The sequence below is a fragment of the Lytechinus variegatus genome, chromosome 11 (assembly GCF_018143015.1).
Source record: "Lytechinus variegatus isolate NC3 chromosome 11, Lvar_3.0, whole genome shotgun sequence".
NCBI classification, from domain to species: domain Eukaryota; kingdom Metazoa; phylum Echinodermata; class Echinoidea; order Temnopleuroida; family Toxopneustidae; genus Lytechinus; species Lytechinus variegatus.
Genome location: NC_054750.1, coordinates 618,872 through 644,379, shown reverse-complemented (window position 1 = coordinate 644,379; position 25,508 = coordinate 618,872). Strand labels below are relative to the sequence as shown.

The 25,508-nt window shown below is 36.5% G+C and overlaps 1 protein-coding gene across 1 annotated transcript; it reads left to right on the top strand.

Moving 5' to 3' along the window:
- The first annotated feature begins 804 nt into the window (after positions 1-804).
- LOC121423818 lies at positions 805-21,230 on the top strand. The gene is made up of 9 exons (XM_041619316.1): positions 805-969; positions 8,014-8,203; positions 8,866-9,591; positions 10,249-10,368; positions 14,515-14,692; positions 16,325-16,437; positions 17,276-17,365; positions 19,338-19,582; positions 20,149-21,230. The coding sequence occupies exons 2-9, from the start codon at positions 8,016-8,018 to the stop codon at positions 20,382-20,384; spliced, it is 1,896 nt and encodes a 631-aa protein (XP_041475250.1). The 5' UTR covers positions 805-969; positions 8,014-8,015; the 3' UTR covers positions 20,385-21,230.
- The last annotated feature ends 4,278 nt before the right edge of the window (positions 21,231-25,508 follow it).

Here is a 25,508-nt window from a genome sequence, read left to right as displayed (position 1 = left end):
TCATCGAGCTAAATGCCGAAAATTTCACAAAAATCGGATAACAAATAACAAAGTTATTGAATTTTAGAGTTCAAGTGGACTGATGATGTTACATCTCCACTCTTGTTCTTTTGTATGTTATTATATGAAATTAGGTTTATTCAAATTATTTCCTACAAGAACTAGAAAAATTGGATTGACAACTGACTTAGCGCATTAGATATTTATTGCTGCAGTTTGTTTCATTATAGGGTATACATATTAGTCTCAAGTATGAAATAATGAAACAAAATATTACTTTATGTAATAACATAAGAAAACGGAAAGTGGCGATGTGACATCATCATCCCACCTATTAAATATTCATGACTAAATATTACTAAACTTTAAACTTCAATAACCGTTTTATTTGTTTTCCGATTTTTATGAAATTTTCAGCATTCTGCTCAGTGAATTCTACTCTATCTTTTAATATATAAATATTTTCAGCCTGGATCATCCCTTTAGGGTTATGTTCCCATTGCGCTCATCGCCACCCCCCCCCCCTGTCGTCTCCCCAATGTCGATTGTATGTTTCAACAGTGTTTTAACAAAAATAAATAGTAATCCAGGTAATTATAAGACAAACATTTATTTTACATTTCCCACGTTTACGTTGGAAGAAATCTACTCAAGATCGAAACATTCTAAATTCTAATTACGTAATAATATCGATTGACAATCAGTTCATTTCGTTGGTGCATACTGTGTTTGAGCCGGTCTGTTGACTTTCCATAATACAGGTACAATTTGCTCTGATTTGGTAGCCCTTTGTCCATTGGCTTCCCTGGTATCGCCTCGTCTCATAACCGCTATTGTGAAACCTTAATGTTTACTCTGTAAGCATGGTGACACAGCGTGGACGTTAACCTGTTTGTATTTGATTGGTCAACTGAAAGCAGGAAAGTGTTGCTGCATTTTACCAAAATTTGGATTATTACGAAACTAAAGGTAAGATAAAGTTTCATTAGAAGTATTAGCCTATATACATATATATGCCTACATTTATATAGTACCGAGGACTACCATGCAACACGATCGGAAAGAAATTGAAAAGTTGGGCTCTTGTGGTCGAAACACTAACATGACTAAATCATCGTTGAGTGATTCGGATTCTGAATTGGAATCGTTAATGCTCTAAAGTACAGGGGTAACTTTTCGTGTTTAAGTGCTAGTATAGGTTAAATCATGGACCTATCTCGTAATAGGTCCATGGTTAAATATAGAATAAAAAGCCGATTTGGAATAATTATAAATGATTGAAAAGGTGATTTTTCTTTGCCACTTTCTTCCACGTTTTCATTTGAATTTAAGAACAAAAAAAATGTCTGATACGAACAATTAGGTACCTAAGTGCATGTGCAGTGCACTTTCATAGTTTTCTTTTTTGCACGATGGGAATGCAACTTCCTTCATAATTTCATATATTATTCCTTGTGAACTATATGTTTCAAAAGTCAAAAGCAAGCTCCTTCTGGTGTGACTTTTAAACTAAGTGAAAGACTTAATAACAAGTATACAATATTTCTTCACCATAAAATTGATCACACATTTGCATTTCAAAACTGGTAACAAACGTTTCATCATGGTAACTGACATTACATATCGGTAACTGACATTACATTTTCCACTTGGTAACTGACATTACATATATTTAATGGGTATACCCTTTGGCTTCATTGTTAATTGGTAATCTTTAATTTTGGTGTAGAAGGGAGGGGTGTTACCTAGAGAGGAAATCTACCGAGTTTCATATAATAATCCTCTTTTCCGGGAAATGATAAAAAAGCTCATGTTTTCGGTATACCATAGCACATACTTCATCAATGATTTTACTCAGATGAATTAATTACTGGTGTTTCTTTCTATGGGATTTTAAAAAGTGTTATAATAGCAAGCTAAATCACAGGCGAAAACACCATGATCAAACCTGTTCTTTAAAAATCTGTCAAAACAAAATATGTATCAAAATACTTTTTTCAACACTAATTTGTATCTATACTTTGGCAGCCATTTTGAAATAAAAAATGGCTGCCAGAGTCGTAAAAAAATTGTCCCAGAAACTTCAGGTCCCGTATCATTAAAGAAATATAAAGCTATTGACATGAATATCAACTTGATTTTTTCCCTCTGTGTTGTCCATCTGTGGTGAAAATGCCCAAATGAGGTGACTGATGACATCATCCACTCATTATTTCCTTTGTATTCTATTATATGAAATATGAAATATTCTACTTTTCTCCTCATTTTGAAGTAAAATAACAATGATTCCTCCATGGATATATGGAATAAGCATTGTTCATTCAAGGTGGTCCATGTTGTTAATTTTGTATAAAAAAAATGAAATATTGTGTATTTCAACCAATACAAAACAAAAGAAATAGTGAGGGATATCACCGGCTGTCTCTCTCAATTGAATGTCACTAAGCTGTGCATGCCACTGTTTTTTGAAAAATAAGCGAGACTTTATAATGTCTTAACTTTTTTATTTTAAATCCGATTTTGATTAAATTTTCAGCGTTTTGCCCGTTATTTATTCAAATCAACATTTTCCTGTGGTGGCTTTAACTCGATCAAAATGGAATATATGGATATCGTACACGCATGTACTATCAAACTGAATGAAATATGAAATAACTCTAAAGGTCAATAATTTGGTAAAACTTATTCTTTACATATTCCAAAGGAGCGCAAGCAGTACTATTTGAAGATCAGGCAAATGACCAGCAAAAGTCTCGGCCAGTCGTGTGTATAAGTGTTTATACCAACATACCGGATAGATCACAAGGGTGTAATCGTTCTGTTGAGAATTTCCAAATAAAACCTGGACCCAACTCATCCTGCGCTTTTTTCTGTTTTGTGCCCGTTTTGTGTTGGTTTTATTGTCAAATAAAAAGGGCAAAACGAGATTAAAGATTCATTTCCAGATTTACTTACCACCGTTTCATTTGTCATTATTTTTTTTTTAGAAGAATACAAAAATTACCCCAGGGTCATCATGCTAAACAATCGGGGTTTGGGTTTTTTTTTTGTTACTCTCTTTAAGATGGCGGCTGTACCTTTCGATTCGTTTCTGCCGCATTTCGAGGGCGAGCGATTGCTTTAGTGTCAACATATACATCTACTAGTGTATAGTGTTGGAGGTCCCGGTGCGCGCTTGCAATCATGTAATGGGCAAATGCGTCCGGATCAAACATTGCACGACGAATTGCAAAAAAAAAAAACAATATACACTCAGCAAAAAAAAGTTCTTGGACACTTAAAAAAGTTAAAATATTCCATATAGATATTTGATTAAAGGCAAATTATTGTATGTCAGCATGACCAGACAATATTCTTCTTCCAGTATGACATGAAATTTTCATGTGAACAGTCATGCATGAGTGATTAAATGCTTTAAACAATAGCAATGTCAGTAAAAGAAAATTGCAAGAAAACGATCAGCCATTCTTCCAGTTTTGATAGTTTATGTGACATCAATATCCATCAAACGATAAAGCAAACTTAAAGTCAAATACCACTCTAAAAGAGAAAAGAAAGTTATACACCTTGGATGCATCACTATTCCACTAGAATTTTAAAGCAAAGTTTATCGATGAAACAAATGTCAAATTTCAGTATCTTGGCCTAAGCAAAAGAAAATTCAATATCTCGTTTGTCCACCCTGGCTCTGAATGTGTGCAGCACATTGACGTCGCATGCTAGTCACAAGTTGGCAAATTTGCTCTGGGGTCATGGGGGTGATGTCCCATTCTTCCCGGAGATAACCCCGGACATCTTGAAGAGTGTCTCTAGTTGAATTCTTTGATTGACCGATTTTCGTATAGATGACAATGCGCGTCCCCATCGAGCAAACATTGTCCAAGATTTCTTGATGACCGCAACGTTCAGCTCTTGGATCCATGGTCCACTTGTTCACCAGACATGAACCCGATTGAACACTCGTGGGATCAGCTAGGAAAATTGGTCAATCAAAGAATTCAACCAGGAGACACTCTTAGAGATGTCCGGCGTTATCTCCGGGAAGAATGGGACAACATCACCCCAGAGCAAATTCGCCGACTTGTGACTAGCATGAGACCTCGATGTGCTGCACTCATTCAGAGCCAGGGTGAACAAACGAGATATTGAATTTTCTTTTGCTTATGCCAAGATACTGAAATTTGACATTTTGTCATTGACTAACTTTGACTTAAAATTCCAGTGGAATAGTGATGCATCCAAGGTGGATAACTTTCTCTCTACTTTTAGAGTTGTATTCGACTTTAATTTTGCTTTCATCGTTAAATGGATATTGATGCCACATAAACTTTCAAACTGAAAGAATGGCTGTTCGTTTTCTTGCAATTTTCTTTTACTGATATTGCTATTGTTTAATGCCAATAACCAGCCATGCACTGACTGACCCATTTCTTGCAATTTTCTTTTACTGACATTGCTATTGTTTAAACCATTTAACCACCCATGCATGACTGTTCACATGAAAATTTCATGTCATACTGGAAGAGGAATATTGTCTGGTCATGTTGACATACAATAATTTGCCTTTAATCAAATATCTATATGGAATATTTTAACTTTTATAAGTTTCCAAGAACTTTTTTTGCTGAGTGTATATATATATATATATATATATATATATAGAATACACGAGTGATGACGTTATTGTAAAATGGAATGAATGATCGATATCAAACAACGAATCTAATGACAGACTTTGAGACAGAGGGTCATGGGTTCGAATCCCAGCCATGGCGTAATTTCTTCAGCAAGATATTTATCCGCATTGTACTGCTCTCGACCCACGTGAGGTTAATGGGTACCCGGTAGGAAGAAATTCCTCGAATGCTCGAGCGCCCCATCAAGGAAGCCGTGCTAAAGCCGGGGTAATGATAGCAGGGCCCGCTGGGAGAACAGTTTTCGGAACTGAGTTATGATTATTATTATTATTATTTTCATTTCATATCCTCCGCATACTTATTCATATAGTATAATGACGAATTGAGAGAAAATGGAACGTATTTTGGGGACTTCGCAAAGCTAACGACAGGTTTCAAAATGTAATGAATCAAAACTTGATGAATACGATTTTATTTTCGATATTTAGATTATGATCAAATTATGGATGATCGGATAGCAATGTAAAAAAAATAGACCGTCTAATACTCATAAAGTCTTTTTTTAATAAAAGATATTGCATATCATTTCCCTTTGGGATACTTGTGTGTCTGTATAGTGGCACGAGGGGGGGGGGTGCTAAAAGAGAGATTATGTATAACATTGAGTCAATCCCGTCATCGTGCCTTTCTTTATAGTTTCAAACCATCTTCAGCTGATTCCCTGGCTAATTTCAATATTTCATTCTGGAATTTTATCACTTGCAAGCACATTCATTCCAATATTGATATTGTATCATGCGACACTAATTATTTGTTTTGTGGCAGTACTATGTTGATTCAAAAATTAATAGTTTATCAAGTATTCAGACTTTGGAAAGAAATCAATACTAGATTGATTATTATTATAGTACTGTCAAAACGACAGATGGAGAGTGAGAAAAGTCATATGCTTACTGGTGGGCCCTCATAATAGACACTTTTCGCATTCACAGCAACGGGGACATTAGATCTGCGGTTCGTGTGCAAAATTATTGTTGCTACTCCATGCCATGCAATAATACAAAATCTATCTAGAGGAGCGTTCATTGACTGTCGCTTCCAGAGCTACCTGGAGCGCTAGGGTGACACACATGTGGCTTTCGAAAATCCTCCCAAATCAGAGATGTCGCTGTACCATAGCAACTATAACTTTGCTCACGAACTGCAGATTGAATGTTCCCGTTGTGGATGCGGTGAGTCAACATTTTCTCATGTCACACAACTTGCATTGCAGGACAGTTTTTTTTACGAAATGGTCTTCCAAAATCAAGTCGAAGAGGTCCGTTACCGTTGATGAGCGAAAAGTGCCTATTGAGAGTGAAGACCAATTCGCGATACATACATCCTGCTACGGCTGCTGTAAGGGAAAAGAGAACACAGTCAGTGGGATTTTCTTTCATTCTCTCCTTTTTTAACTGAATGGCAGTTGCTCTATTGGTTTCGAAGTCTTTGAAATCTTTCAAGAATTGATTTTTATATTATTGCAATAGGTACCGAATGTTCACTGATTTACATAAGTCCCATGAAATAGATTTGCATGTGCTTGCATATGTACTAGATCTTAGTATTACAAAGGGCTCGATTGGGTTTTGGACATTGTAGGCCTACGTATGTCTTACGTAATATTTTTCTGATCATTAGATACAGCGTTAAGCAATCCGCTGAAATTAATATGAGCGCGATATATATTAGTTTGGTAAATAAGAATCTCTATTTGTATAAATAATTTAGCACTCTCTTCTCATGTCTGACTTCACATCTCTTACTGTCTCATCCCGCCCCTTCTGTGAGAAGGAAAAAAAATTGGCTCTTTTTCCCGGTTTATCGATGCATTAAATCCATTATGTTGCATCTTAAATGTTGGAGTCAACTTTATGCAAGGTTGGATATAACATTAGGTCAAATGGACACGTATGTTGATTTATCATTTCATTGTTTAGAGTGTTTTAGCCATTGTGAACCATCAGAGGCCGGTAATACCATGGACCTATCTTGGTTCCATATTAGGCTATACTATACCAAACTCCAAGGATCGTCACATTTCATTCATTTCATTTCTATTTCCAGAAAAATAATCGTAAACATACTGCAACTAAAAAGCCGAAATTTATACAGAGGTGTAACAATTATACATGTAGTATACATCAATGATAGTGATAAAACTATGGTACATTAAGAAATTATCCACCATACAAAATTAAATTATATATGCACCGCAAGAGTTATTTAAGGAGATTGATAAAAATAAGGTATTGCGCTGTGTTTAAAACGGGGGTCCTGCACTTGTATTGCATATTTTGTTTATTGCGGTAAGTCATGTCAACAACGTTCTTTTCTGGTAACCAGGTTTTACAATGTGGATTTTTGCTCACATATATTACAAAGTCAGAGCATAATTGTTCACTTCTGTCTTTTAGTGTATCCAACTTGAATTGTTTTAAGGCATTTTCATAATTTAAATATTATTTACCTCAGATAATTTTACAAACATTTTTCTGGATTTTTTGTAATGTTTGTATATGGTCTAAAATTAATCTTCCACTAAGCAAAGGCACACAATGATTCTTACACGGGGCGGATGTATATTTAAATTAAGTCAGAACTCGGTGATTTTATATTTCTTCACTAATCTCATCTCTACAGAGTTTTTTATTGCGCTTTTTTAATCTTTCATTTACATGGAAGTCCCATTTTAATCTATGTTGGATATAAACTCATCAAAAAATCTAAAGTATCAACGTAAGCCAATATGCAACAACTCACAAAAGGGTGCATTTTTCATAAATATTACGTTCATTGCCATGCACTAACTAGGATTTTGTTTGATATGATTACTGTCTGTCCATTCTAATAGATCATCTAATGCATTTTGTAATATTGATAATTTTTGTACATTATTTTCTGTTTTCAAGTAACGTAAGATCATCAACGTATTTAAAATAAGGCAACAATTGTTTTTTACATAATCACCATTAGGCTTCGTAGACATATGTTCCTCAATAAGGCACACATTTCATCGTTATTATCGGATTTTATTTTAAATTTTTCTTAAAAAAAACACGTTGGAAACCCATAGGCGGATCCGGGGGGGGGGGGCGAGTGGCACTTATTTCGAAAAAGAATATTCTCCTTTCAAATCTCCACTTTCTCACCTTTCCAATTCACCTCCAATACTATCCATTTTTCTTTTCTCTGTCCTGCCAGGACTTTAATCATGGTGTACCGTAAACCTCCTCCGCGATATATTCATACATGATTGTGTGTTGTTTTTTTTTATTTATAAAAAAATATTTCTTGATCATTGGGTAATCTACATGTCCCTTTTCATCCTTTACAGTCATGATCTCTAGAAGACGGGTAGTATTCAAATACTTGACACTTATTGGTGCGTCATGCCTCGTTTTATTTGTGATCAACTCCATGAGAGCGACCTCTGGCGACGATGAATTACACAGGCTACTGGGCAGAGAACATGTCAATGAACAGCGTGAGAATATGTTGGATCTGAACACTGTCTTAAAATCGAGGTACATAAATAAGACTTATTATAAGTTTCGTGGATGTTGACATAGAATCTTTAAAGTGCCATATACTTGGTAATTTGGTGATATATCTTCCTATGTGTGTGTGTGTATTTGAGTTTGTCAGACGTGTATCGATCATATATGATTATTTACGTCTTGGACCGACCTTAAACGTCACCATCCGAAAGACGTGACCAGGGCTCGAACCTCGAACCTCTACATCAATTTGTAACTTCCCCGCATAGCTAGGATTACAGGCGCACGCCACAACACCCAGTTGTACCATGCCGAATAAATAGCCTTAAGTAGCAAATCGGCATGGAGGAGTAAGGTTTCTTGCGAAGTCGACTTATAGAATGTAACATACTGTCGACATGGGGAGATATGATAACCTGTAAGTTGAATTGGTACGACACAACTTTTGATAACTTGTCAATATAATACATTTTGCCATGTACACATCATTTTATAAGTCGGCTTGGCGAGACATTTTTCACAATGGTGTCAAATTTTAGAGCTTGTGTTTATGTGTCAATATATTTGATTTAAATCTAGTTCGAATTTTCCCTATTCATAATGTAGGAGATTGTACAGTTTCATTCTCAAATGGTTTGGTCACAATATAATTTCACCATTATGACAGAATCGATTGGAATTTTTTTCAGGCGGAAAGCAGACGGACAGTACATGACCCGAACGTTGACCGACAAGGAAAGATCGAAGGATCTAACAGGGTTTGAAGAAATTGAACAGGAACAAGCTAATGAATGGGTAAATAGTTTCCAACTACATGCCAGGCTTCAATCCAACAATGAACTGCATCAGCTTGAGGGCGATCTCAAAGATCCAAAGCATGTACAAGAAAATGTCGAAGTATTCGACAAAGAACAAACCGATCATGAGGGGAGAAGAGTTCTACCGGTCCTCATTGATGGGGATCATTTGAAGAACGACTTAGATCTTGATACAAGAGACCAAGACAATCAACCGAACCGAGACATCATAGAGAAGGACACTCCTAAACATGCTAAAGATGAAGGTAACATTGGCATTGCTGTGCAGAACAAGGACAAACCTGAAGCAGTGGCTAGAGACGGTGTCGTTGACACAGCAAGGGTGGCAGCGTCAGGGAACAAGCCAACGCTTAAAAATAAAACCTTGCCTGCCAAACCATCAAAGAAACGGGTTAGAGTCATTCGTAAGACTATGAGAAACGGGAAAGTTATTCATGAAGAAGTCGTAGGCATTAAAACAGTTATAACAAACGAGGACAATATCAGGATAACCGGAAAGGGAAACATACCGACTTATGATGAAATCTGGTACAGCGATATTTTGAACGGTAACTTCAAAGCAAATCCTATACTACTCAAGAATAAAACTCGAGAAAGGTAAGATATCAAGGTTAAATTAATATTTCCTAATGATAATAATTTTTTAAAATAATAACGATCATGGTGTTTGAATATTGCTTCTTGCAGGGGCCATGGACTTTTTTTTTCCAAAACCCTGTACAAAAACGTAAGAATGACCATATGTTTGCATGGCCAGCCCCCCCCAACTTTTGGCCTCAGTCCCCCCTCCCTACTTTGAAAACCGTTCCGCGGCCCCTGTCTTGTGTATTCGTTTGAAAATAACAAAAAGTAAGCAGAATGTTCTACCAAACATCGAGCTTATTCTATTGAACTGACATTAGAATTCAGCTCCCTGCGAGAGGATATATATAAGAATGCGTTGACAGATATGATGTAGACGATGATTTACTGTTTCATGAAACTACTGCATTACGCCTATATCGCACAAAAATAATAGCAAAAGTGAGAGTCATTGAGATATCAGTAACATAGCATGTTATTCTGCCATTTATGCGGCCTATCTGGGCAATTCGTTGTGAAAGTCAATGTCCAGACATTATCAGACAAGTTCATCAATGTTAGATGAAATGTCATAAAAGAAAATTCAAAAACATAATTTAATATCATCCCCGTAACGATGTATTTTCTTAATCCTTTCAAACCAAAGAATTAAATCTGTATTTATCCCTCCAGTCCTTATCTGACAGAAAAGCTTTGGCGCTTTCAGGATACTAACTCCGAGCGACTCTTTCTCTATGAAAGGCTGTTAAATCACGGATGGAGTAGAAACCTAACAAACCTTAACCATCTCAGGTAAGTTCGCAGGATTTTGATATGGATCCTATTCAAACGATTGTCAGCATTCAAAGTATTTTCATTTCGAAGATTATAATATAATAGTTTACATAATGACTATTACAAAGTAGTTTATTCACGTCATGTAGTTTTCATCATCATTCCTAGTATTAATGATTACTTTACCGTTTCCATTATTCAAATATCATGAATATAGGCACCTGTAACAAAATGATTTAACATACAATAAATAATAATAATAATAATATGCAATGTTTATATAGCGCTTAAGGCAAATTTTGCTAAAGCCCCAGTCACATATAGACCCCGGACCATCCCGTATCTGATCCAGGGTGGTCCGGGGAGGGATCCGTGTTGGCGCCTTGGGCATTCTTGAAGGTCCGTGGTGGTCCGTGATGGTCCTTGAACGTCCGGGAGGCCAACACGGCAGTTTTTGGCTGTCAAAAACATTCGGCGTCATCCGTGGACTGCCGGGTAGACAATCAATCCGGGATGGTCCGTGTAGCTGACGTGTTGGTCCATGTAGCGGACGTGTCGGGTCGTGTTGCTGACGTTTAGGTCCGTGTAGTTGCCGTGCAGGTCCGTGTAGCTGCCTAGAGTATCCTTAGCAGTCCGTGTCCTTTTTTCCCATCAATGGTTTACAATGCTGTTTACTTAATGAACTTTTCAGTAGATGTTAAACAGTTGACATAAACATATGCGTAATGTATTTAAGCTTAAATATTAAAGATTGAATTTGTTGTTTAAGATTTCAAGTACTTAACAACTACTGTACAAACAGTAAACTGTGTTGCATACAAAATAAAACAGCGTTTTTTACTGGTTAAGGAAGTTTGGATTTTTATATATTTTGTAATTCACTCAGAAAAAATTACAATGTTGCAGCAATGATGAGAAAAAGAGTGAAATAAATAAAACAAAATCAGCTCATTTTTATGCGCAGATTTTCATTTGCCGTGCTATATAGTCAATATAGCTGACGTGTTCCGTGATGCTGACCTGTTGGCAGGCGCGCCGGAACACTTTCAGTTTTTTTTTTTTTTTGGGGGGGGGCAAAATCCCGAAGGGGGCACAATATTTTTGACAGCGTGAGATACCGAAGCGATCGAGCGGGAGAGGGTGTGGGAGTGGACCCCCCCCCCACGGTAAGGACTTTGTGTAAAAATGGTGTATACAAGTTGCGTTTCTAAGAGCATTTAAAAATAAATTTCTTGAAATTCAAACATATAGAATTCACTACAAAAGACTAGAATTCACTTCGAAAGACTACACTCACAATCTATGAGAACCTATGAAATCTACGCGCAAAACGATCGCTTCGGAATGTGTTTTTTGTGTCTGATCAATTAAATTTCCTATATTGACTCAAAATACCAGAAATTACATTTTTCATGCAATATCTTTTCAGTAATATTTATATGTACATTTACATACACGGACAACGCGAAGAGCACAATCATAAGTTTCAAGTAATTCCTGTCAGAACAAGGAGTGTATTAAGCAGAAGAAGCGCAACAACAGAAAGAAAATAAATTCTTATGAATGTCTTTTCAAGTTCTAAATGTCATACTGTTCTGACGTGGCAGACATCGATAAGCACTTAAATACCCATTCTATGCAAATCACTTCTGACATCAGCATTGGAGATAGTCCCTGATTATCCATGCATGGGCAATACATTTCATATTTTGTAACTGAAGGAAAAAGAAATATGTCAAGCTTAATTCTCTAACAATTTAAAACTTTTCTGAAAATCATTAAAGTTTAAAACATTTATTACTCGATTTATGTGTTTCCTTTTGCATGTTTTGTATGGCTGGGAAGCACTTTTAGATGACCCCTTCAAAATCTTCCTTTTTCTTTACATATTTTCTGGGGAAAATGTGACCATAACTAGGAAATGATGATTATGAAATTGTAGGAAATATTCATTTGTAAATAATCATGAAAAAGGGATGGTCCGGGCTGAAAATATTTATGTCTTAATACATAGAGTAGAATTCACTGAGCAAAATGCCAAAAATTTCATCAAAATCGGATAACAAATAAAACATTTATTGACGTTTAAAATTTAGCAATATTTTGAGGAAGTGAACCGTTGATAGTCGAGTAGTTTTTTGTTTAAATGCGCGTAGTCCTGAAACAGACAGTAAACCAGAAAAGGTAGAAGAGGGATGAGTATTTGATAGATTAAGTACTCCTGCTCTGCACTCCATTCACCGACTCAAGCTAGCATCTTCTCATTTATCCAATAATCCAACTACTCAAGCCTCTTCAACTATTTAACCTTTTCTGTTTTGCAGTCATTTTCAGATTCCATATGTTGCTCGAGTAAGTTCACGCGCGTTAGTGATATCGGGTCCGGTCTGAGCGTTTCTGGGCGACCGCGCGTTTGTTAGCCGACACAACCAGCATTGCATTGGTGAACCACTTTCAATTTGCCATTCGTTTTTAGTCTGAAATATATTCATTAAAAGGTTAAACGTTATCACACTGTAATAAGATGGAAAAGGGGCTTCTCAAAGGTATGTTTCATAGAGGAACATGTTCGTCAAAAGACGCGAGGCTTACTATGATTATGTGATTGCCCCGTCAGGGGCGAATTTTTTTCATTTTTGACAATAGAAATCACAATTTTTAGGCAGAAAAGTGCCTTCATCGTTTACTTTTGTCCTTGAATAATTTATCATTTTTTTCTTTAGGGGGGCACATTGGGGAGAGGGGCAAAATCTCGTTTTGCCCCCAAGATTTTATTTGGGGGGGGGGGGCAAGTGCCCCCCTGCCCCCCCCCCCGCTTCCGGCGCCCTTGCCTGTTGGTCCGTGTAGCTGACGTGTTAGTCCGTATTGCTGACTTGAAGGTCCGTGTTACCGACGTGTTGGTCCGTGTAGATCCCTGTGAAGATGCCGTGTGTGCTATCATTGACGCTCGTCGACACTTAATCCGGGCAAAACGATCCATGGCCTCCACGGATTATGCCGGCATTGCCGTGTTGATCCGTGAGGATCCGTGTCTATATATGAGACTGGGGCTTTAAGCGCTGCATACTATTACCCCGGGTTTAGCGCGGCTATCCTGATCGGACGCTTGAACATTCAAGGAATTCCTTCATACCGGGTTCCCATTTACTACACCTGGGCGGAGAGTGGCAGGTGTGACCTTGTGGTTCAAAGTCTGGATACTTATTCACTGAGCTACAACACCTCTACAATTAACTCGTCTCTTTTATTCCACTGGAGTGTATGGCTGCCTTGGCAGGAAAGGAAATATAATCGCATCACAGTCTTGCTATTCTTCCTTACTTTGAAAATTTGACCTTTTTTCTACATTATGATGTCGACGAGTACTAGCTTCTACTGTCATAATCCCGGTGATAACAGACATTAAAAACAGACTCTTACAACAAACATTCTACTGTTTAAATTTACATAACCTATAGTGATAGCTAGTACAGTGTTTTGTTTGCATACTATTGATCGGTAGATTCAGTTTGATAAATAGCAAATATGAAAGGTAGGGCTGCAAATAAAGGAATCGATGTCTCGTTCTATTATTTTCTCATAAGTACTGCCAAGTCTTTATCTTGATAGTGTTCAAAATATGATCTAAATGCGAATGCTACCCAATGTCAAAAACAAACGGGATGGGATGTAATCTTGTCCTTGACCGGGGATGACTTCTCATGACTGGACTCGCTTTTCTACCATATAAAAAGACGAAGTAATGATGCACCCGGGAGTCGGGGGGGGGGGCTCTTGGATTTGGAAGGGGTAGGGGTGTGCAGGGGAGGCCCAAAACCATAGCCGCCATGATAGATTCAGTCAATAAAATGCACTAACTTTCCAACTGTTTACTATCTTATTTATCTGTTGTGAAGGACATCAGATAATTATATATTTTTTTTATTCAGGAGCAAAAACGTCTTTGCGGATTTTTGTAACTTTAAGCAAATCTTCATTAAAATTGATAGACTTATTGACAGGAGTTGCCTCGTATTAGCAATATTTCAGACAACTTTCGAATTTGTTAATATTACTGATTTAAAATAATGTTCCCACACTGTCCCCCAACCCCCACTATAAACGGTATTTATGCCAGTATGTATAATTTATTTTCTAATGCTAATATTCATATTTATCCTTCAGGCTAGAGCTTTTAGAGAGTGGCATCGATGCTGAAAATAATCTCATTGTAACTCAGAAAAACTCCCCATTAGGTTCTTTACTTCCGTTCTACATAAGCACAAAGGTTCCCGATGGAGTAACGACTAAGAGAGTGCAAGCTTACAATGTGTCGGCACAGTTCAGACAGAGTATACCTCAGGTAAATATTTACTTGTTTTTATTCTCAGTTAGATTTTCGTTCAATTTAATTTCACATCTGATACTTTTTTAATTTTCTTTCCCTCTGCTTTTCGATTTCTATTTCTATTTGTGGTAACTCTCGGAGGAACTCGGCAGGACAGCATTTTTGCTGGCAAACGCCAAGCTGGTATATAACCAGTTACCTTGGAAACATTTTACGTGTAGGTTAATCAGTCATAGTGGCTGACGTAATAGACGACAGATATCACTCTTGGGCCTTTTTATCAAAGTGGAGACAATGGCAGAGGTGGGATTCGAACTCACAACCTTGCGATTATGAGTCCAATGCTCTAACAACTGGACCACACGACCTGAAAAAAAAACACCTTATGCCACTACAGTATCATATCGATTATCACGGCCTTACTAGATTAGCCAACGATGGGAAATAGTATGATATATTAATAAAGAAGGGGCCAGGTAGCGGAAATCAGTGATCGATCTGTATAATGATAACATATTGAGGTCTGAAATTAAACATTTAAATTAGGTGAGCAATTTTGAGTTTCCTATGTGGAAAGAAATACTCTCTTCAGTCGCATTACACTTTGTCTAGCACCAAAGGTTTGGTAATTTCAGTCCTTCCAGCAACTTATATTTGAATATTTTCTTTTAAATTAAAAGAAAATATTCAAATATAAGATATGAAAATAATGCACAATACATTCAACAAAGGGTCATTAGCATAGAATGTCCTATTGCTATAAAATTTGTAAACCTTTTAGAGAATGTAATTTTGTATACGCTTTCTACCATGTTTCGTGTACCATTTCCAGTTCATCGCAGAGTTTCCCTAATAGAGATGGCGCTATTGATAAAACTGTCACGAATATGACGTCATTTCTTCAATAAGAGCAAAACGAAAATTGAGAAAATGATTCATGGTCTAATAACCGGTGACTTATTCTGTCCGAAATTCTGGAAGGGAAAATCCATCCCAGTGTTGTGGCACTTACTTTTTTTCTTATTTTTTGTGGTTTTTTTATTATATGAAATAATTCGTTTTGTCATTGTCATGTGAAACAAACTTTTGCTCATCCATGAAATAGTTTAATTACCGTCATGACCGTGACCATTTTTAAACATTTTGGGAATCAGTCATGAAGTCCTTATCGTCAAATCATAGAGCTAGCTCCATGGTCAAATTAAGCTGGAGAATTGAAATACTGTATAATTCAAATAATAAAATGATGATGGTCAAATTAAGCTGGAGAATTGAAATATTGTATAATTCAAATAAAACAAACACAAACAAAAAAAATAATAAGTAAGTGTATTTTTATCGACTGCTTTGCATATCAGTGGTTGCTTGTAACTACTTTGTGAGAAGTAAGGAAAACTTTAAAATTGTATATACTTTCTTATATTTGATAAAACTTGTAGTGTATTTATGCTTGGTCGATATTTCTCTAATGATTCAAGTCAACTTTAGGGTGGTAGACTTGACCTTAAAATATGAACTTGGTAAAGTCGGCGAAGTCGACAGGGAGAAAGCGTCGAACGAAATGAAATTTATTCTAAGTTTGTAGTATATAATAAATCGAGTAGTATCTTACTAATATGCCATTTCGTATTTTTTTGTCTTGACCAGGAGTCGCCGTTTCGTGGCAAGAGATATAAACGCTGTGCCGTTATAGGAAATAGTGGAAGTCTTCTCAACAGTGGTTGTGGTGCTGAAATAGATGGCTTCGATATGATATTCAGGTAAAATGTTCTTAAGGAATTAAATTATAAAAATATTATTCAGATGAAGGGAAATGGGAAATGCAAAGACGAAAAATGCTTTAGGGTGCTGGTGGAGGTGGCGATGATGGCGATGATGATGATGATGGGGATTATGTTGATGACGATGATAGCGAGGAGGGGAGGAGGAGGAGAAGGAGGAGCAACTATTAAAGGCTCCCACAGTGCGAGTTTTCGTCGCATATTTTCATGGTAGTCGTCAACCCTCTTTTACTGACCCAACAATACCCGAAGAATAATTAAGCTAAATGGCCAAAGTCATAGTTTTATTGTGACTTACCTTCATTTCTAATGCTTTCATGGCGTTTTGAGTCAGCTTTTCTTACCTGAAGGTCATTTCCAATGATTGTTATTACATTATATCTTTCGCAGAATAGACCATCGTTAAAAGATGTATTTGACAAAACATTTGCTTTTACTACTCTTCATTATTCTAATCGATATTATGAACTAATAGAAGACAAATTCAACTTGTTATCTAAAAAATGTGCATTATGTTAAAGGTATATACATTTAGTCTACTCCTAACCTTTCCCCATTCCTGTATTTGACATTTCTTCTCCCTCTCTATACTTTTCTTTTTGTATTCCCTTTCCAGTATTATACATTAGTATACTTTGTTATTTTTTTTACTGTTTCGCTTGTTTGTTTACTAAAATTTTACTATGTACAAATTCATACAATTCAGCCTTTGGCTGCTAATTGAATTTTTATCACAATAAATACCATTTATCTATCTATCTATCTAAGCGCATGTATTAATCGTATATCGAATTCCTTATATTCTTTCATTTTCAAGATGTAATGCTGCACCAATCGATAAATATGCACACGACGCTGGATGGAAAAGCAACATCACAACATTTAATCCAAGTATATTCTATAGGAGGTTAGTGGTTACTTTTTGTTCTTAAACATGAACTTTGCAATGAAGGCGATGGTACCACCTTAATTCACTTGGAACAACGGGACAGGAAGGTGAACCCGAGAACGCTTAATACTATAAAAGGATCTAACTGATAAACTAAACGCCCTTTCACACGGTAAAAAAAATCATAATTTGAACAATGATTCCAGTGTAAAATAAGGCTAATGAAGAGTTGTTAGCACGTGTGAAACCAAACTAGAATCACGAATACTAATCAAAATCACGAATTCAAATTCTACTCCGGAGGTGAATTCCAGTTAAGTTCACAAATTACGATACAACTTTACCCTGTCAAAAGTCTGATGATTCGTAAGACAAATTGCAATCATCATTACAATCATGATTCAAGATTCACGTGTGAAAGACCCTAATCGATCTCTCCTACCGTTCATGATGCAACAATACTTTCACAATGTAATCAGCGTTTGTTTGGTGAAGAAAACAGGGAGTCTTGGCACTGCGACTTAGAACAGTTTTAAGAACAAAGAAAATGTAATAAAATACCCATCGAAAACAATAAACAACCAGGAGGTCTTTTTAGAAAATTGCAAAAGCGGAAAAACAATTTCGTCCTAAGTATCGGAGCTGACGAAAAATTGCAAATATAACATTTGTCCAGATCCAAGGACTAAAATGCTGTTCTTATTCACCGGTTTTCGACAACGACTTCTTGATTGGCTTTTTCATGAAGGGTATTTTAAAATTAATGCATTTCTTCGTTTTTTTAAGCCTTCTGCGTAGCGATGCGAAAACGTCCTTATCATATACAACCTTGCATGCGGGAAAACCTACACATTTGTGTTAGCTGTATGTGAACAGTGCGGAAGCTTTAAGTGTCCATGGACTTGATAAGATGGTGAGATGCTTTATCCTGCCATGTCGATTTAATTGCGATATCATGCAGGATGGAGAATGACGTGATCTACCAAAGATGACTTGTAAAGATATGCATGTTAACATTACGATATATAATACCAAGTCGTATATTATAAAGTTATTATATTGACATGGCAAGATACATTCAGCAGTACCTCGTCGTGTTGACATATAGCTGTGTAATCAACGGCATGCAATACATCAACATGACAAACATAACGAATCCTGGCCAAGTCGAAAAGATAATGCTGTTAGATTGACCTAGCAAGATAAAAGACCTTGTTGTCTGGTTGATACTTTAAAGGAGAATATTTCATTGCAGTGTTAACGTTCTCAAGAAAGTTCCCGTTCTGACCCATCACGTAAGTGCGTAACCTGTTAATTTCCGACGCGCGTACACATTCTCTTTGAGATTTCCTTTCATTAATCTATTTTGTCAGAGTTTGTCACGAAATAACCAAGGAAAAAGGAATTATGAGAATTGTACGTATATTGCTCTTAAGGTTTGTTAAATTTTGGCTATCGGTTTTGTGCATATCATCAGGTATAATATTGCAAGCTGATGTTTCCCATTGTTTTTCTGTCACTATATGCACTTTTTACGCTAGCTTCAAGAAAATAGAAGAAGATTGACCAACGGATGTCATGTTGTAAGGTATATATTATTGCATCCAACACATAGAATGACAAGGAGTAAGAAATTTCAATCTGATAAAATGAAAAAAAAAAATACCGTGCTTGCCCAAGACAACGTAAAATCGTTTTGATACATGAATTTTGATCGAACAATTAACATGGTGATAGCGTGAAAGATGTTACACATTTTAAACTCAGGACTTCGTCATTCCAGTCCAAAGTGTTTTTTGTTAATTAAAGCGCAAAAACATTCCCCACGGAAAAAAAGTTATGTTCCAGGAGACAGTGAACACATATCGGTTTCATATTATTTCATGACACCCCATCATGTCACACACAACTTGAACGCAAACCACTGTAAAGTTAAAAACACCTATGTTGGTCAGTTATGCCTATCATTTTCCATTGTATTGACCCTTAGATTTAATGCTCTGAAGACGAAAGAAGATTATCTACGATTTAAAGAGAACATCACCCAGTATCATGGCTTCATCTGGCTTGCCTGCTTTGGATCTGCAGCTCTTCATAATGTCTGTCTTACGCCCATTCTCGCCCAAGATTCCGGGGAAGCACAGACCCCTCATCTTGTGTTGTCGAATCCTAATCAGTTCGTCAACTTTTGGGAGTTCTGGAAGACAAGAAACATCTCCAAGACGCCATCTACTGGTAAAGCTTTGTAGATAAAGAAATATAGACCCCCCTTTTTTTGCAAAATGACCCTTATTGTGTCAGGTTGTTTATTGTTCATTTGTATCAAAGCATATGTTACAAAGTTTTGTCACAGGTACATGACCACTTTTTTACACGCACCCTATGTTGGCAAAGATTTGTAAACCCCGAAAACAAGATTATGATTCTTTTGTAATATTATTTCACCAGCAAAGACCGATTTGACAGTCATCTCGTCATGACAGATTTCCGCTTTTCTTTGTCCGGAACATGTACTTCTCCAAAAGAGAGTAATTGGACTTTGTCTGTCCAAATTTTTCAGCTTTAGGAGGTATTTTGTTATAATATAAATGAGAGTACATTTAGAAGAGTATCTTTTCGGGGTCGTATTTTTCATTCTCATCCAGAATTTTTAAAGTGATCAATATTAATGCGAAATTCTCCATAACAGTCATAAAAAGAAAGTGAAGATTCGCAATAATTATTTTCTTTTTCATCGTTCCCTTGACTGAATCATCGCTATGATTATGATTATTATGATTATTATTATTTTTATTATGCAGGATTCTTCATGACCCATGCATCATTAGAGTTGTGTGAAGAAACCCATCTGTACGGCTTCTGGCCGTTCCCTCTGCGATTAGACTCGACGTTCGAGCGGGTACCGTACCACTACTTCGATGACTTGATTGTATCAAAGCGGCACGGAATGAGTGACGAATTTTCTGTGTTTCTACAATACCATGAATTGGGCATATTGCGTTTACACACAGGCAAATGTCAGAGAGAGAAGACTTGATTCATTTTCTTTTTACTTTGTAATATTATATTGCAATAACAAATTGTTGTCATGTATATAGAATGGGCTTTCATTTTGCCATTCTACAATGAACATCTCAGTTGTTATCAAAATTCACTTGAGAAAAAATTGAACATCGAGACCTTTGTTCTAGCTTTGTTTACAAAACAATAGATCTGTAACCATTTTTATTATGAATGTATAAATAGAGAGAGTAGGAGAGAGAGAGAGAGAGAGAATGAGAAAGAGTCGTGATAGATCTCCAATACAAGTATTTATCAAATCCCAATGTATTCAGTTAAAAAAGAGGTGGTTAAATAAGACAATCAGTGCCATTCTTTAAAAATGCAAATATAATATGTGATTTCCAATTTTCGGAAATAACCTTTGCAGAAATTATTAATGAGCAAAACGAGTCTTATGTGACCAGTGTTTTTATTTATTAGAAAAAAGGTTTAGATTTTAGAAACCTGAAGAGATTGAGAGAGGAAATCGTGAAATTGAATATGGTTTCTAATACAGGTGTATCTGTTTTTCGGTACAAGAATTAACTGTTGAATGAAATCTATATGTAAATTTCACTTTGTGATGAAAGCGTGTAAAAATAATGACCCGTAATACTTATATATATATATATTTTGTCAATTTTTCCGTATAAAAAATGACTTGCCTTTTCATCTGTTATTAAAGTCAGTCCTTAATGTCATCGTGTTTTTATTCCTTATGGACTGCGATAGTTCTTTTTTAACAACATGAAAACCTTATTTGTTCAAGGATACAATGCAGCGCTAAGGATGACATGAACACTAATTCAAATTAAAATTCGTTGAATAAAAGTATGGAAAACGCCTACTCGACTAGAATCAGTACTAGCTATTGAAGTATTATTATTTATCGTTACAGTTCAATTTGCATCATTATTGTAATTAATATTATTATTATCATTACTATCATCATTATTACTATCATCATTATTTTATTATTTTTGGTGTTATTGTTATATTACTATCACAATAATCATGATTATCTTTATTTTATTTCATTCATCTATTTATTCTATCTTATTTTTATTTATTTTTTTTAATTGAACTGCAATAGTTCTTTCTAACAACATGAAAACCTTATTTGTTCAAGGACACAATGCAGCGCTAAGGCCCTATCTCACCAACGGAGACGTCGCCGCGACAGTCTCCAACTTATCAGTCGCTGCAGTCGCGGAGACGTCTCGGAGACAAAAATGGCTTGCGCTCTCACCAAGGAGACGTCTCGATGGAACGTTTGAAAGATCATACACCTGACTTGGAGCAGGAGGAGGGATATCAGCACGCGTTCAGTCACGTGGTTTCTGAAGTGGGTCAAACGGTGTGAATTTTTTTTGGTCTCCAGCAGGTCTTCGCGATGTCTCTGAGACGTCTCTGAGACATCGCGGCGACGTCTCAGCAGTCGCGGATATCATTAGTCTCCGAGACGTCGCAGCAACTGATGGAGACTTCTCGGAGACGTCGCGGAGACTAGAAACAGTCTCCAAAAATATTAAACATGTTTAATCTTCTTGCGACTCCTCGGAGACTCTGTAATTTTCATGAGACGTCTGAGAGATGTCGCGGAGACGTCTCTGCAACTAGCAAAATTTGTAGTCGCGAACTAGTCGCGAACTAGTTTCAAGCCCAGTGAGATACCCCCTTTAGGATGGCCTCCAAGCCCCCTCTCTTACCACACAGTAGCACCGCACCTGAGACCCGTAACAGATAACTTAGCAATAATCGTAGAAAAACTTCTACGATTGATTCCATTGCGTACAATGTACAATCAATCGTAAAAATCAAGCGTATTATACGATGAATCGAAAACTTGTGTTACGGGACCTTTTTAATGAATTAGCATCCCCGAAAAGGGGCGAGCTAATTGATTTCAACATGGTGTCACGATATAGCTAGTTTTTAAATATATCAACTTTTAATATTACATGTATGTAGGATAAAATATCCTCTGATCTTTTTTTTACATATGATTTTTGTTTTTAAAGAGAGAGAGAGAGAGAAGGGAAAGTACTTGTTTTGCTATCATGTTGCGATGGATTTTTGGTTGTAATAGGTATTAATAATTTTGGTTTCAAATTTATAATCAATACTTTATAATTGAAATTATATATTGCATGCATTGTTTTACTTTGTCAAATTTACCGATATGTATGAATTGTAAAGTATATATTTGTTTAAAATGAGGAAAAACAATGAAACTGGAAATGAATTTAGTAGTAAAGTAGTGTGTAATTTCAGTGAACTTATTTTAAAAGACTATACTATATTGCATTATGGGTAGTGAACCTGATCATAGTTGGAGATATCTCATATTGAAAACTATTTGTTCGTATCAGCTGTAGGTTAAATTAACATATCTGCCTCTATAATATTTTAACATTCATCATTTTTGTACAGTTTATGTCATCGTCAGGTTTTAAATATCGTTGAAATATGCCTAAATGTGATTCCAAATAAATAGATCTGTAGCAAACTTTACCATGTAGCAATTGTGATGAAAATATGTCGTTATTAATCTACACGTTTGTGACATATTTGTTTTTCTTTGTTATTTTCTACGAGTGGGTGTAAGTTAATACCCTAACTGACCACTGCTGATCTTTGACTACGCCTTCTTTGTTTTGATAGCTATCTTTTATCACTTAATTTGACCAATCTCCAATCCCTAATACTCAATGATCTCTGTTCCCCAATATCTGGTAGCACCCTCTCATCATCCCTTCAGACTGCTTTCTTATTTTCCCCATCTATCGACATGATGGTATCGAATTCTAACCACCCATCTCCCTATATTGTGTTCATGTGGGTGTGGGGTGAGGGTATGTATGTACTGTATGTGTGTGTGATAGAGAGAAACGGGGAGGGTGCACTGTAAAAAATGAAGTGCTAATTTAGCACTGAAAGTGCAGTCACTAAGCAAGCACTGTAAGTGCTAAATTGGCACTTCATTTTTACAGTGTGGATAGGTGCTTGGGTGATGGAGAGACACCGGGAGGGGTGATGGTGGGTGCGTGATAGAGAGAGTCAGGGAGGGTTGAGGGTTTGTGTGAGAGAGTAAAAGCGACAGGGAGTGTTGATGGTGCGTGTGTGTGTGCGATAGAGAGGGGCAGGAAGGGGTGATGGTGTGTATGGGTGTGTGTGATAGAGAGAGAAGGGGGGTAGGGTGCGTATGTGATATAGAAATACAGGGAGGGTTGAGGGTGTGTATGTGTATGTGACGGAGAGAGAGGGGGGCAAGGGTGTGTATGCGTGTGTGATAGAGAGAGGGGGGAGGTTGAGGGTGTGTATGTGTGTGTGTGTGTGATAGAGAGAGGGGGAGGGTTGAGGGTGTGCGTGTGTGATAGAAACAGAGTGGGTTGAGAGTGTGCGTGAGATGTTTGAAGATTTGAAATTAACATTGAGAGTGGTGTGTGTATGTTAAAAATGTCTTTATGTGTCTATGTTCAATGTAATTATCTTATTTATGTTATGTTGACATATTTATTCTTGTTTTTTGCAAGGGAGCACCTTGCTCGACACGCGTAAGCTTTTTGAAGAGCTACCCTTTTTGTATTCTTTGCACATTTTTCTTTACATCTGTAATAAATAAATGAGTTGAATTGAATTGAATGTGCTAGGGTTATTAGGCAAATTTTCACTATACCCCCCCCCCCCTGTTCTCTTGTTATTCCCACGTATTCGACTTCACCCTCCAGACCTTCAGCCGTCTTATGCTTCATCCTTTCTCTTTTTCTTCTCCATCTTCTTCCCTTTAGTTCTCAAACGAGCACCCTCTTAATTCTCCCTTCTACCATCCTAATCATATTTATTTTAGTGGTAGTGGTATTGAGTAAATGATTTCCGTTTACCATAGAATCTAGTCCATAATTTTATCAATTCTATTTTTTACGACATAGGCCTAATATAAATATTCAGCATTTATTGAATTATTCTACAGAAATAAATATGATTTTCATTTCATTCAACTACGTACTGTATTTTTGTTTTGGTCCAATTTTATGCTTAAGATTAAGTGATTAACCAAACTTTGGGCACTTAACTCTAATTCTATTCAGAGTTTTTTAATTTTAAGTAGGCCTATAATATTTTATACTTAGGACCGAGGCCCCTAAAATCAAACAAGGTCCAATGTACTCTTTTAATCTGTTATACTAGCGTAGAGGGCACCAAGCTCTATCTACAGGTATGTAGGTACTCTATATGGCACATGAGAGTAATTCATCTGCGCGCAATGCATGCCGGACAGGCGTAAGTAAAGATCACATGACTTTATTGATTAAAATAATTCATTAAAAATAGATCAAATGTTTGTATATCAAGATGAAAACGATAGACATAATGCTATGTTCATACTCTTTCATAATCAAGGCGTTTGGGGAGGCTTGACTGCATTTTTGTATTTCATTTTAATTATTATTACCCGCAATGCAGTTCTGGTTTTTCTGGCAATGAACTGGCCGAAATTATGGTTAGTCTTATTTCAGGCCATTTAACTTTTGATTGAGCCGGGCAAGTACCTGATTAACATATCAAGTCTTAATGTACTGTTAATTGTGACTAATGTCGGTGAATTAAAGCAAAATCTATCGAGGGATTGATTTTTAAATATTTTTTGATGAGCTATGATATAACACGTGAGTGAATGGGGGTCTGTAATACTCATGTGTGCCCTATAGGGCACACATGAGTATTACAGACCCCCATTCACTCGATCATGGTACATCGATCATGGTACATCTAGCTTCTAACCCCAAATGGCAGCTAAGCACTACTTCTAATACACGACTACTGTGTCACTGTGGGTGTCGTGGTGTAGTGGTTATGACTCTTGTCTTCCAATCTGAGGGACATATGTTCTATCCCAAGCCATGGAGTGTTTTGCTTCAGCAAGAAATTTACGGACAGTATGCTGCACTCAATCCAGGTCAGGTCTGGTAGGAATTTATTCCTTGAAACGCAACGCACGTGACAGCTGCTCTGCTAAAGCCTGGGTAGTGATGTTGCATTACCGTAGAGCGCTTACAGAGTTCTGATGAATGTATATAATTCCTATTTATTTTGCCATTTGCAATAAATACAAAAA

Coding starts and splice junctions, on each gene's coding strand:
- LOC121423818 (XM_041619316.1), top strand. CDS start 8,016: ATGATCTCTAGAAGACGGGTAGTATTCAAATACTTGACACTTATTGGT. Junction 9,592..10,248: donor AAGAATAAAACTCGAGAAAG/GTAAGATATCAA, acceptor TTATCCCTCCAG/TCCTTATCTGACAGAAAAGC. Junction 19,583..20,148: donor CTCCAAGACGCCATCTACTG/GTAAAGCTTTGT, acceptor TTTATTATGCAG/GATTCTTCATGACCCATGCA.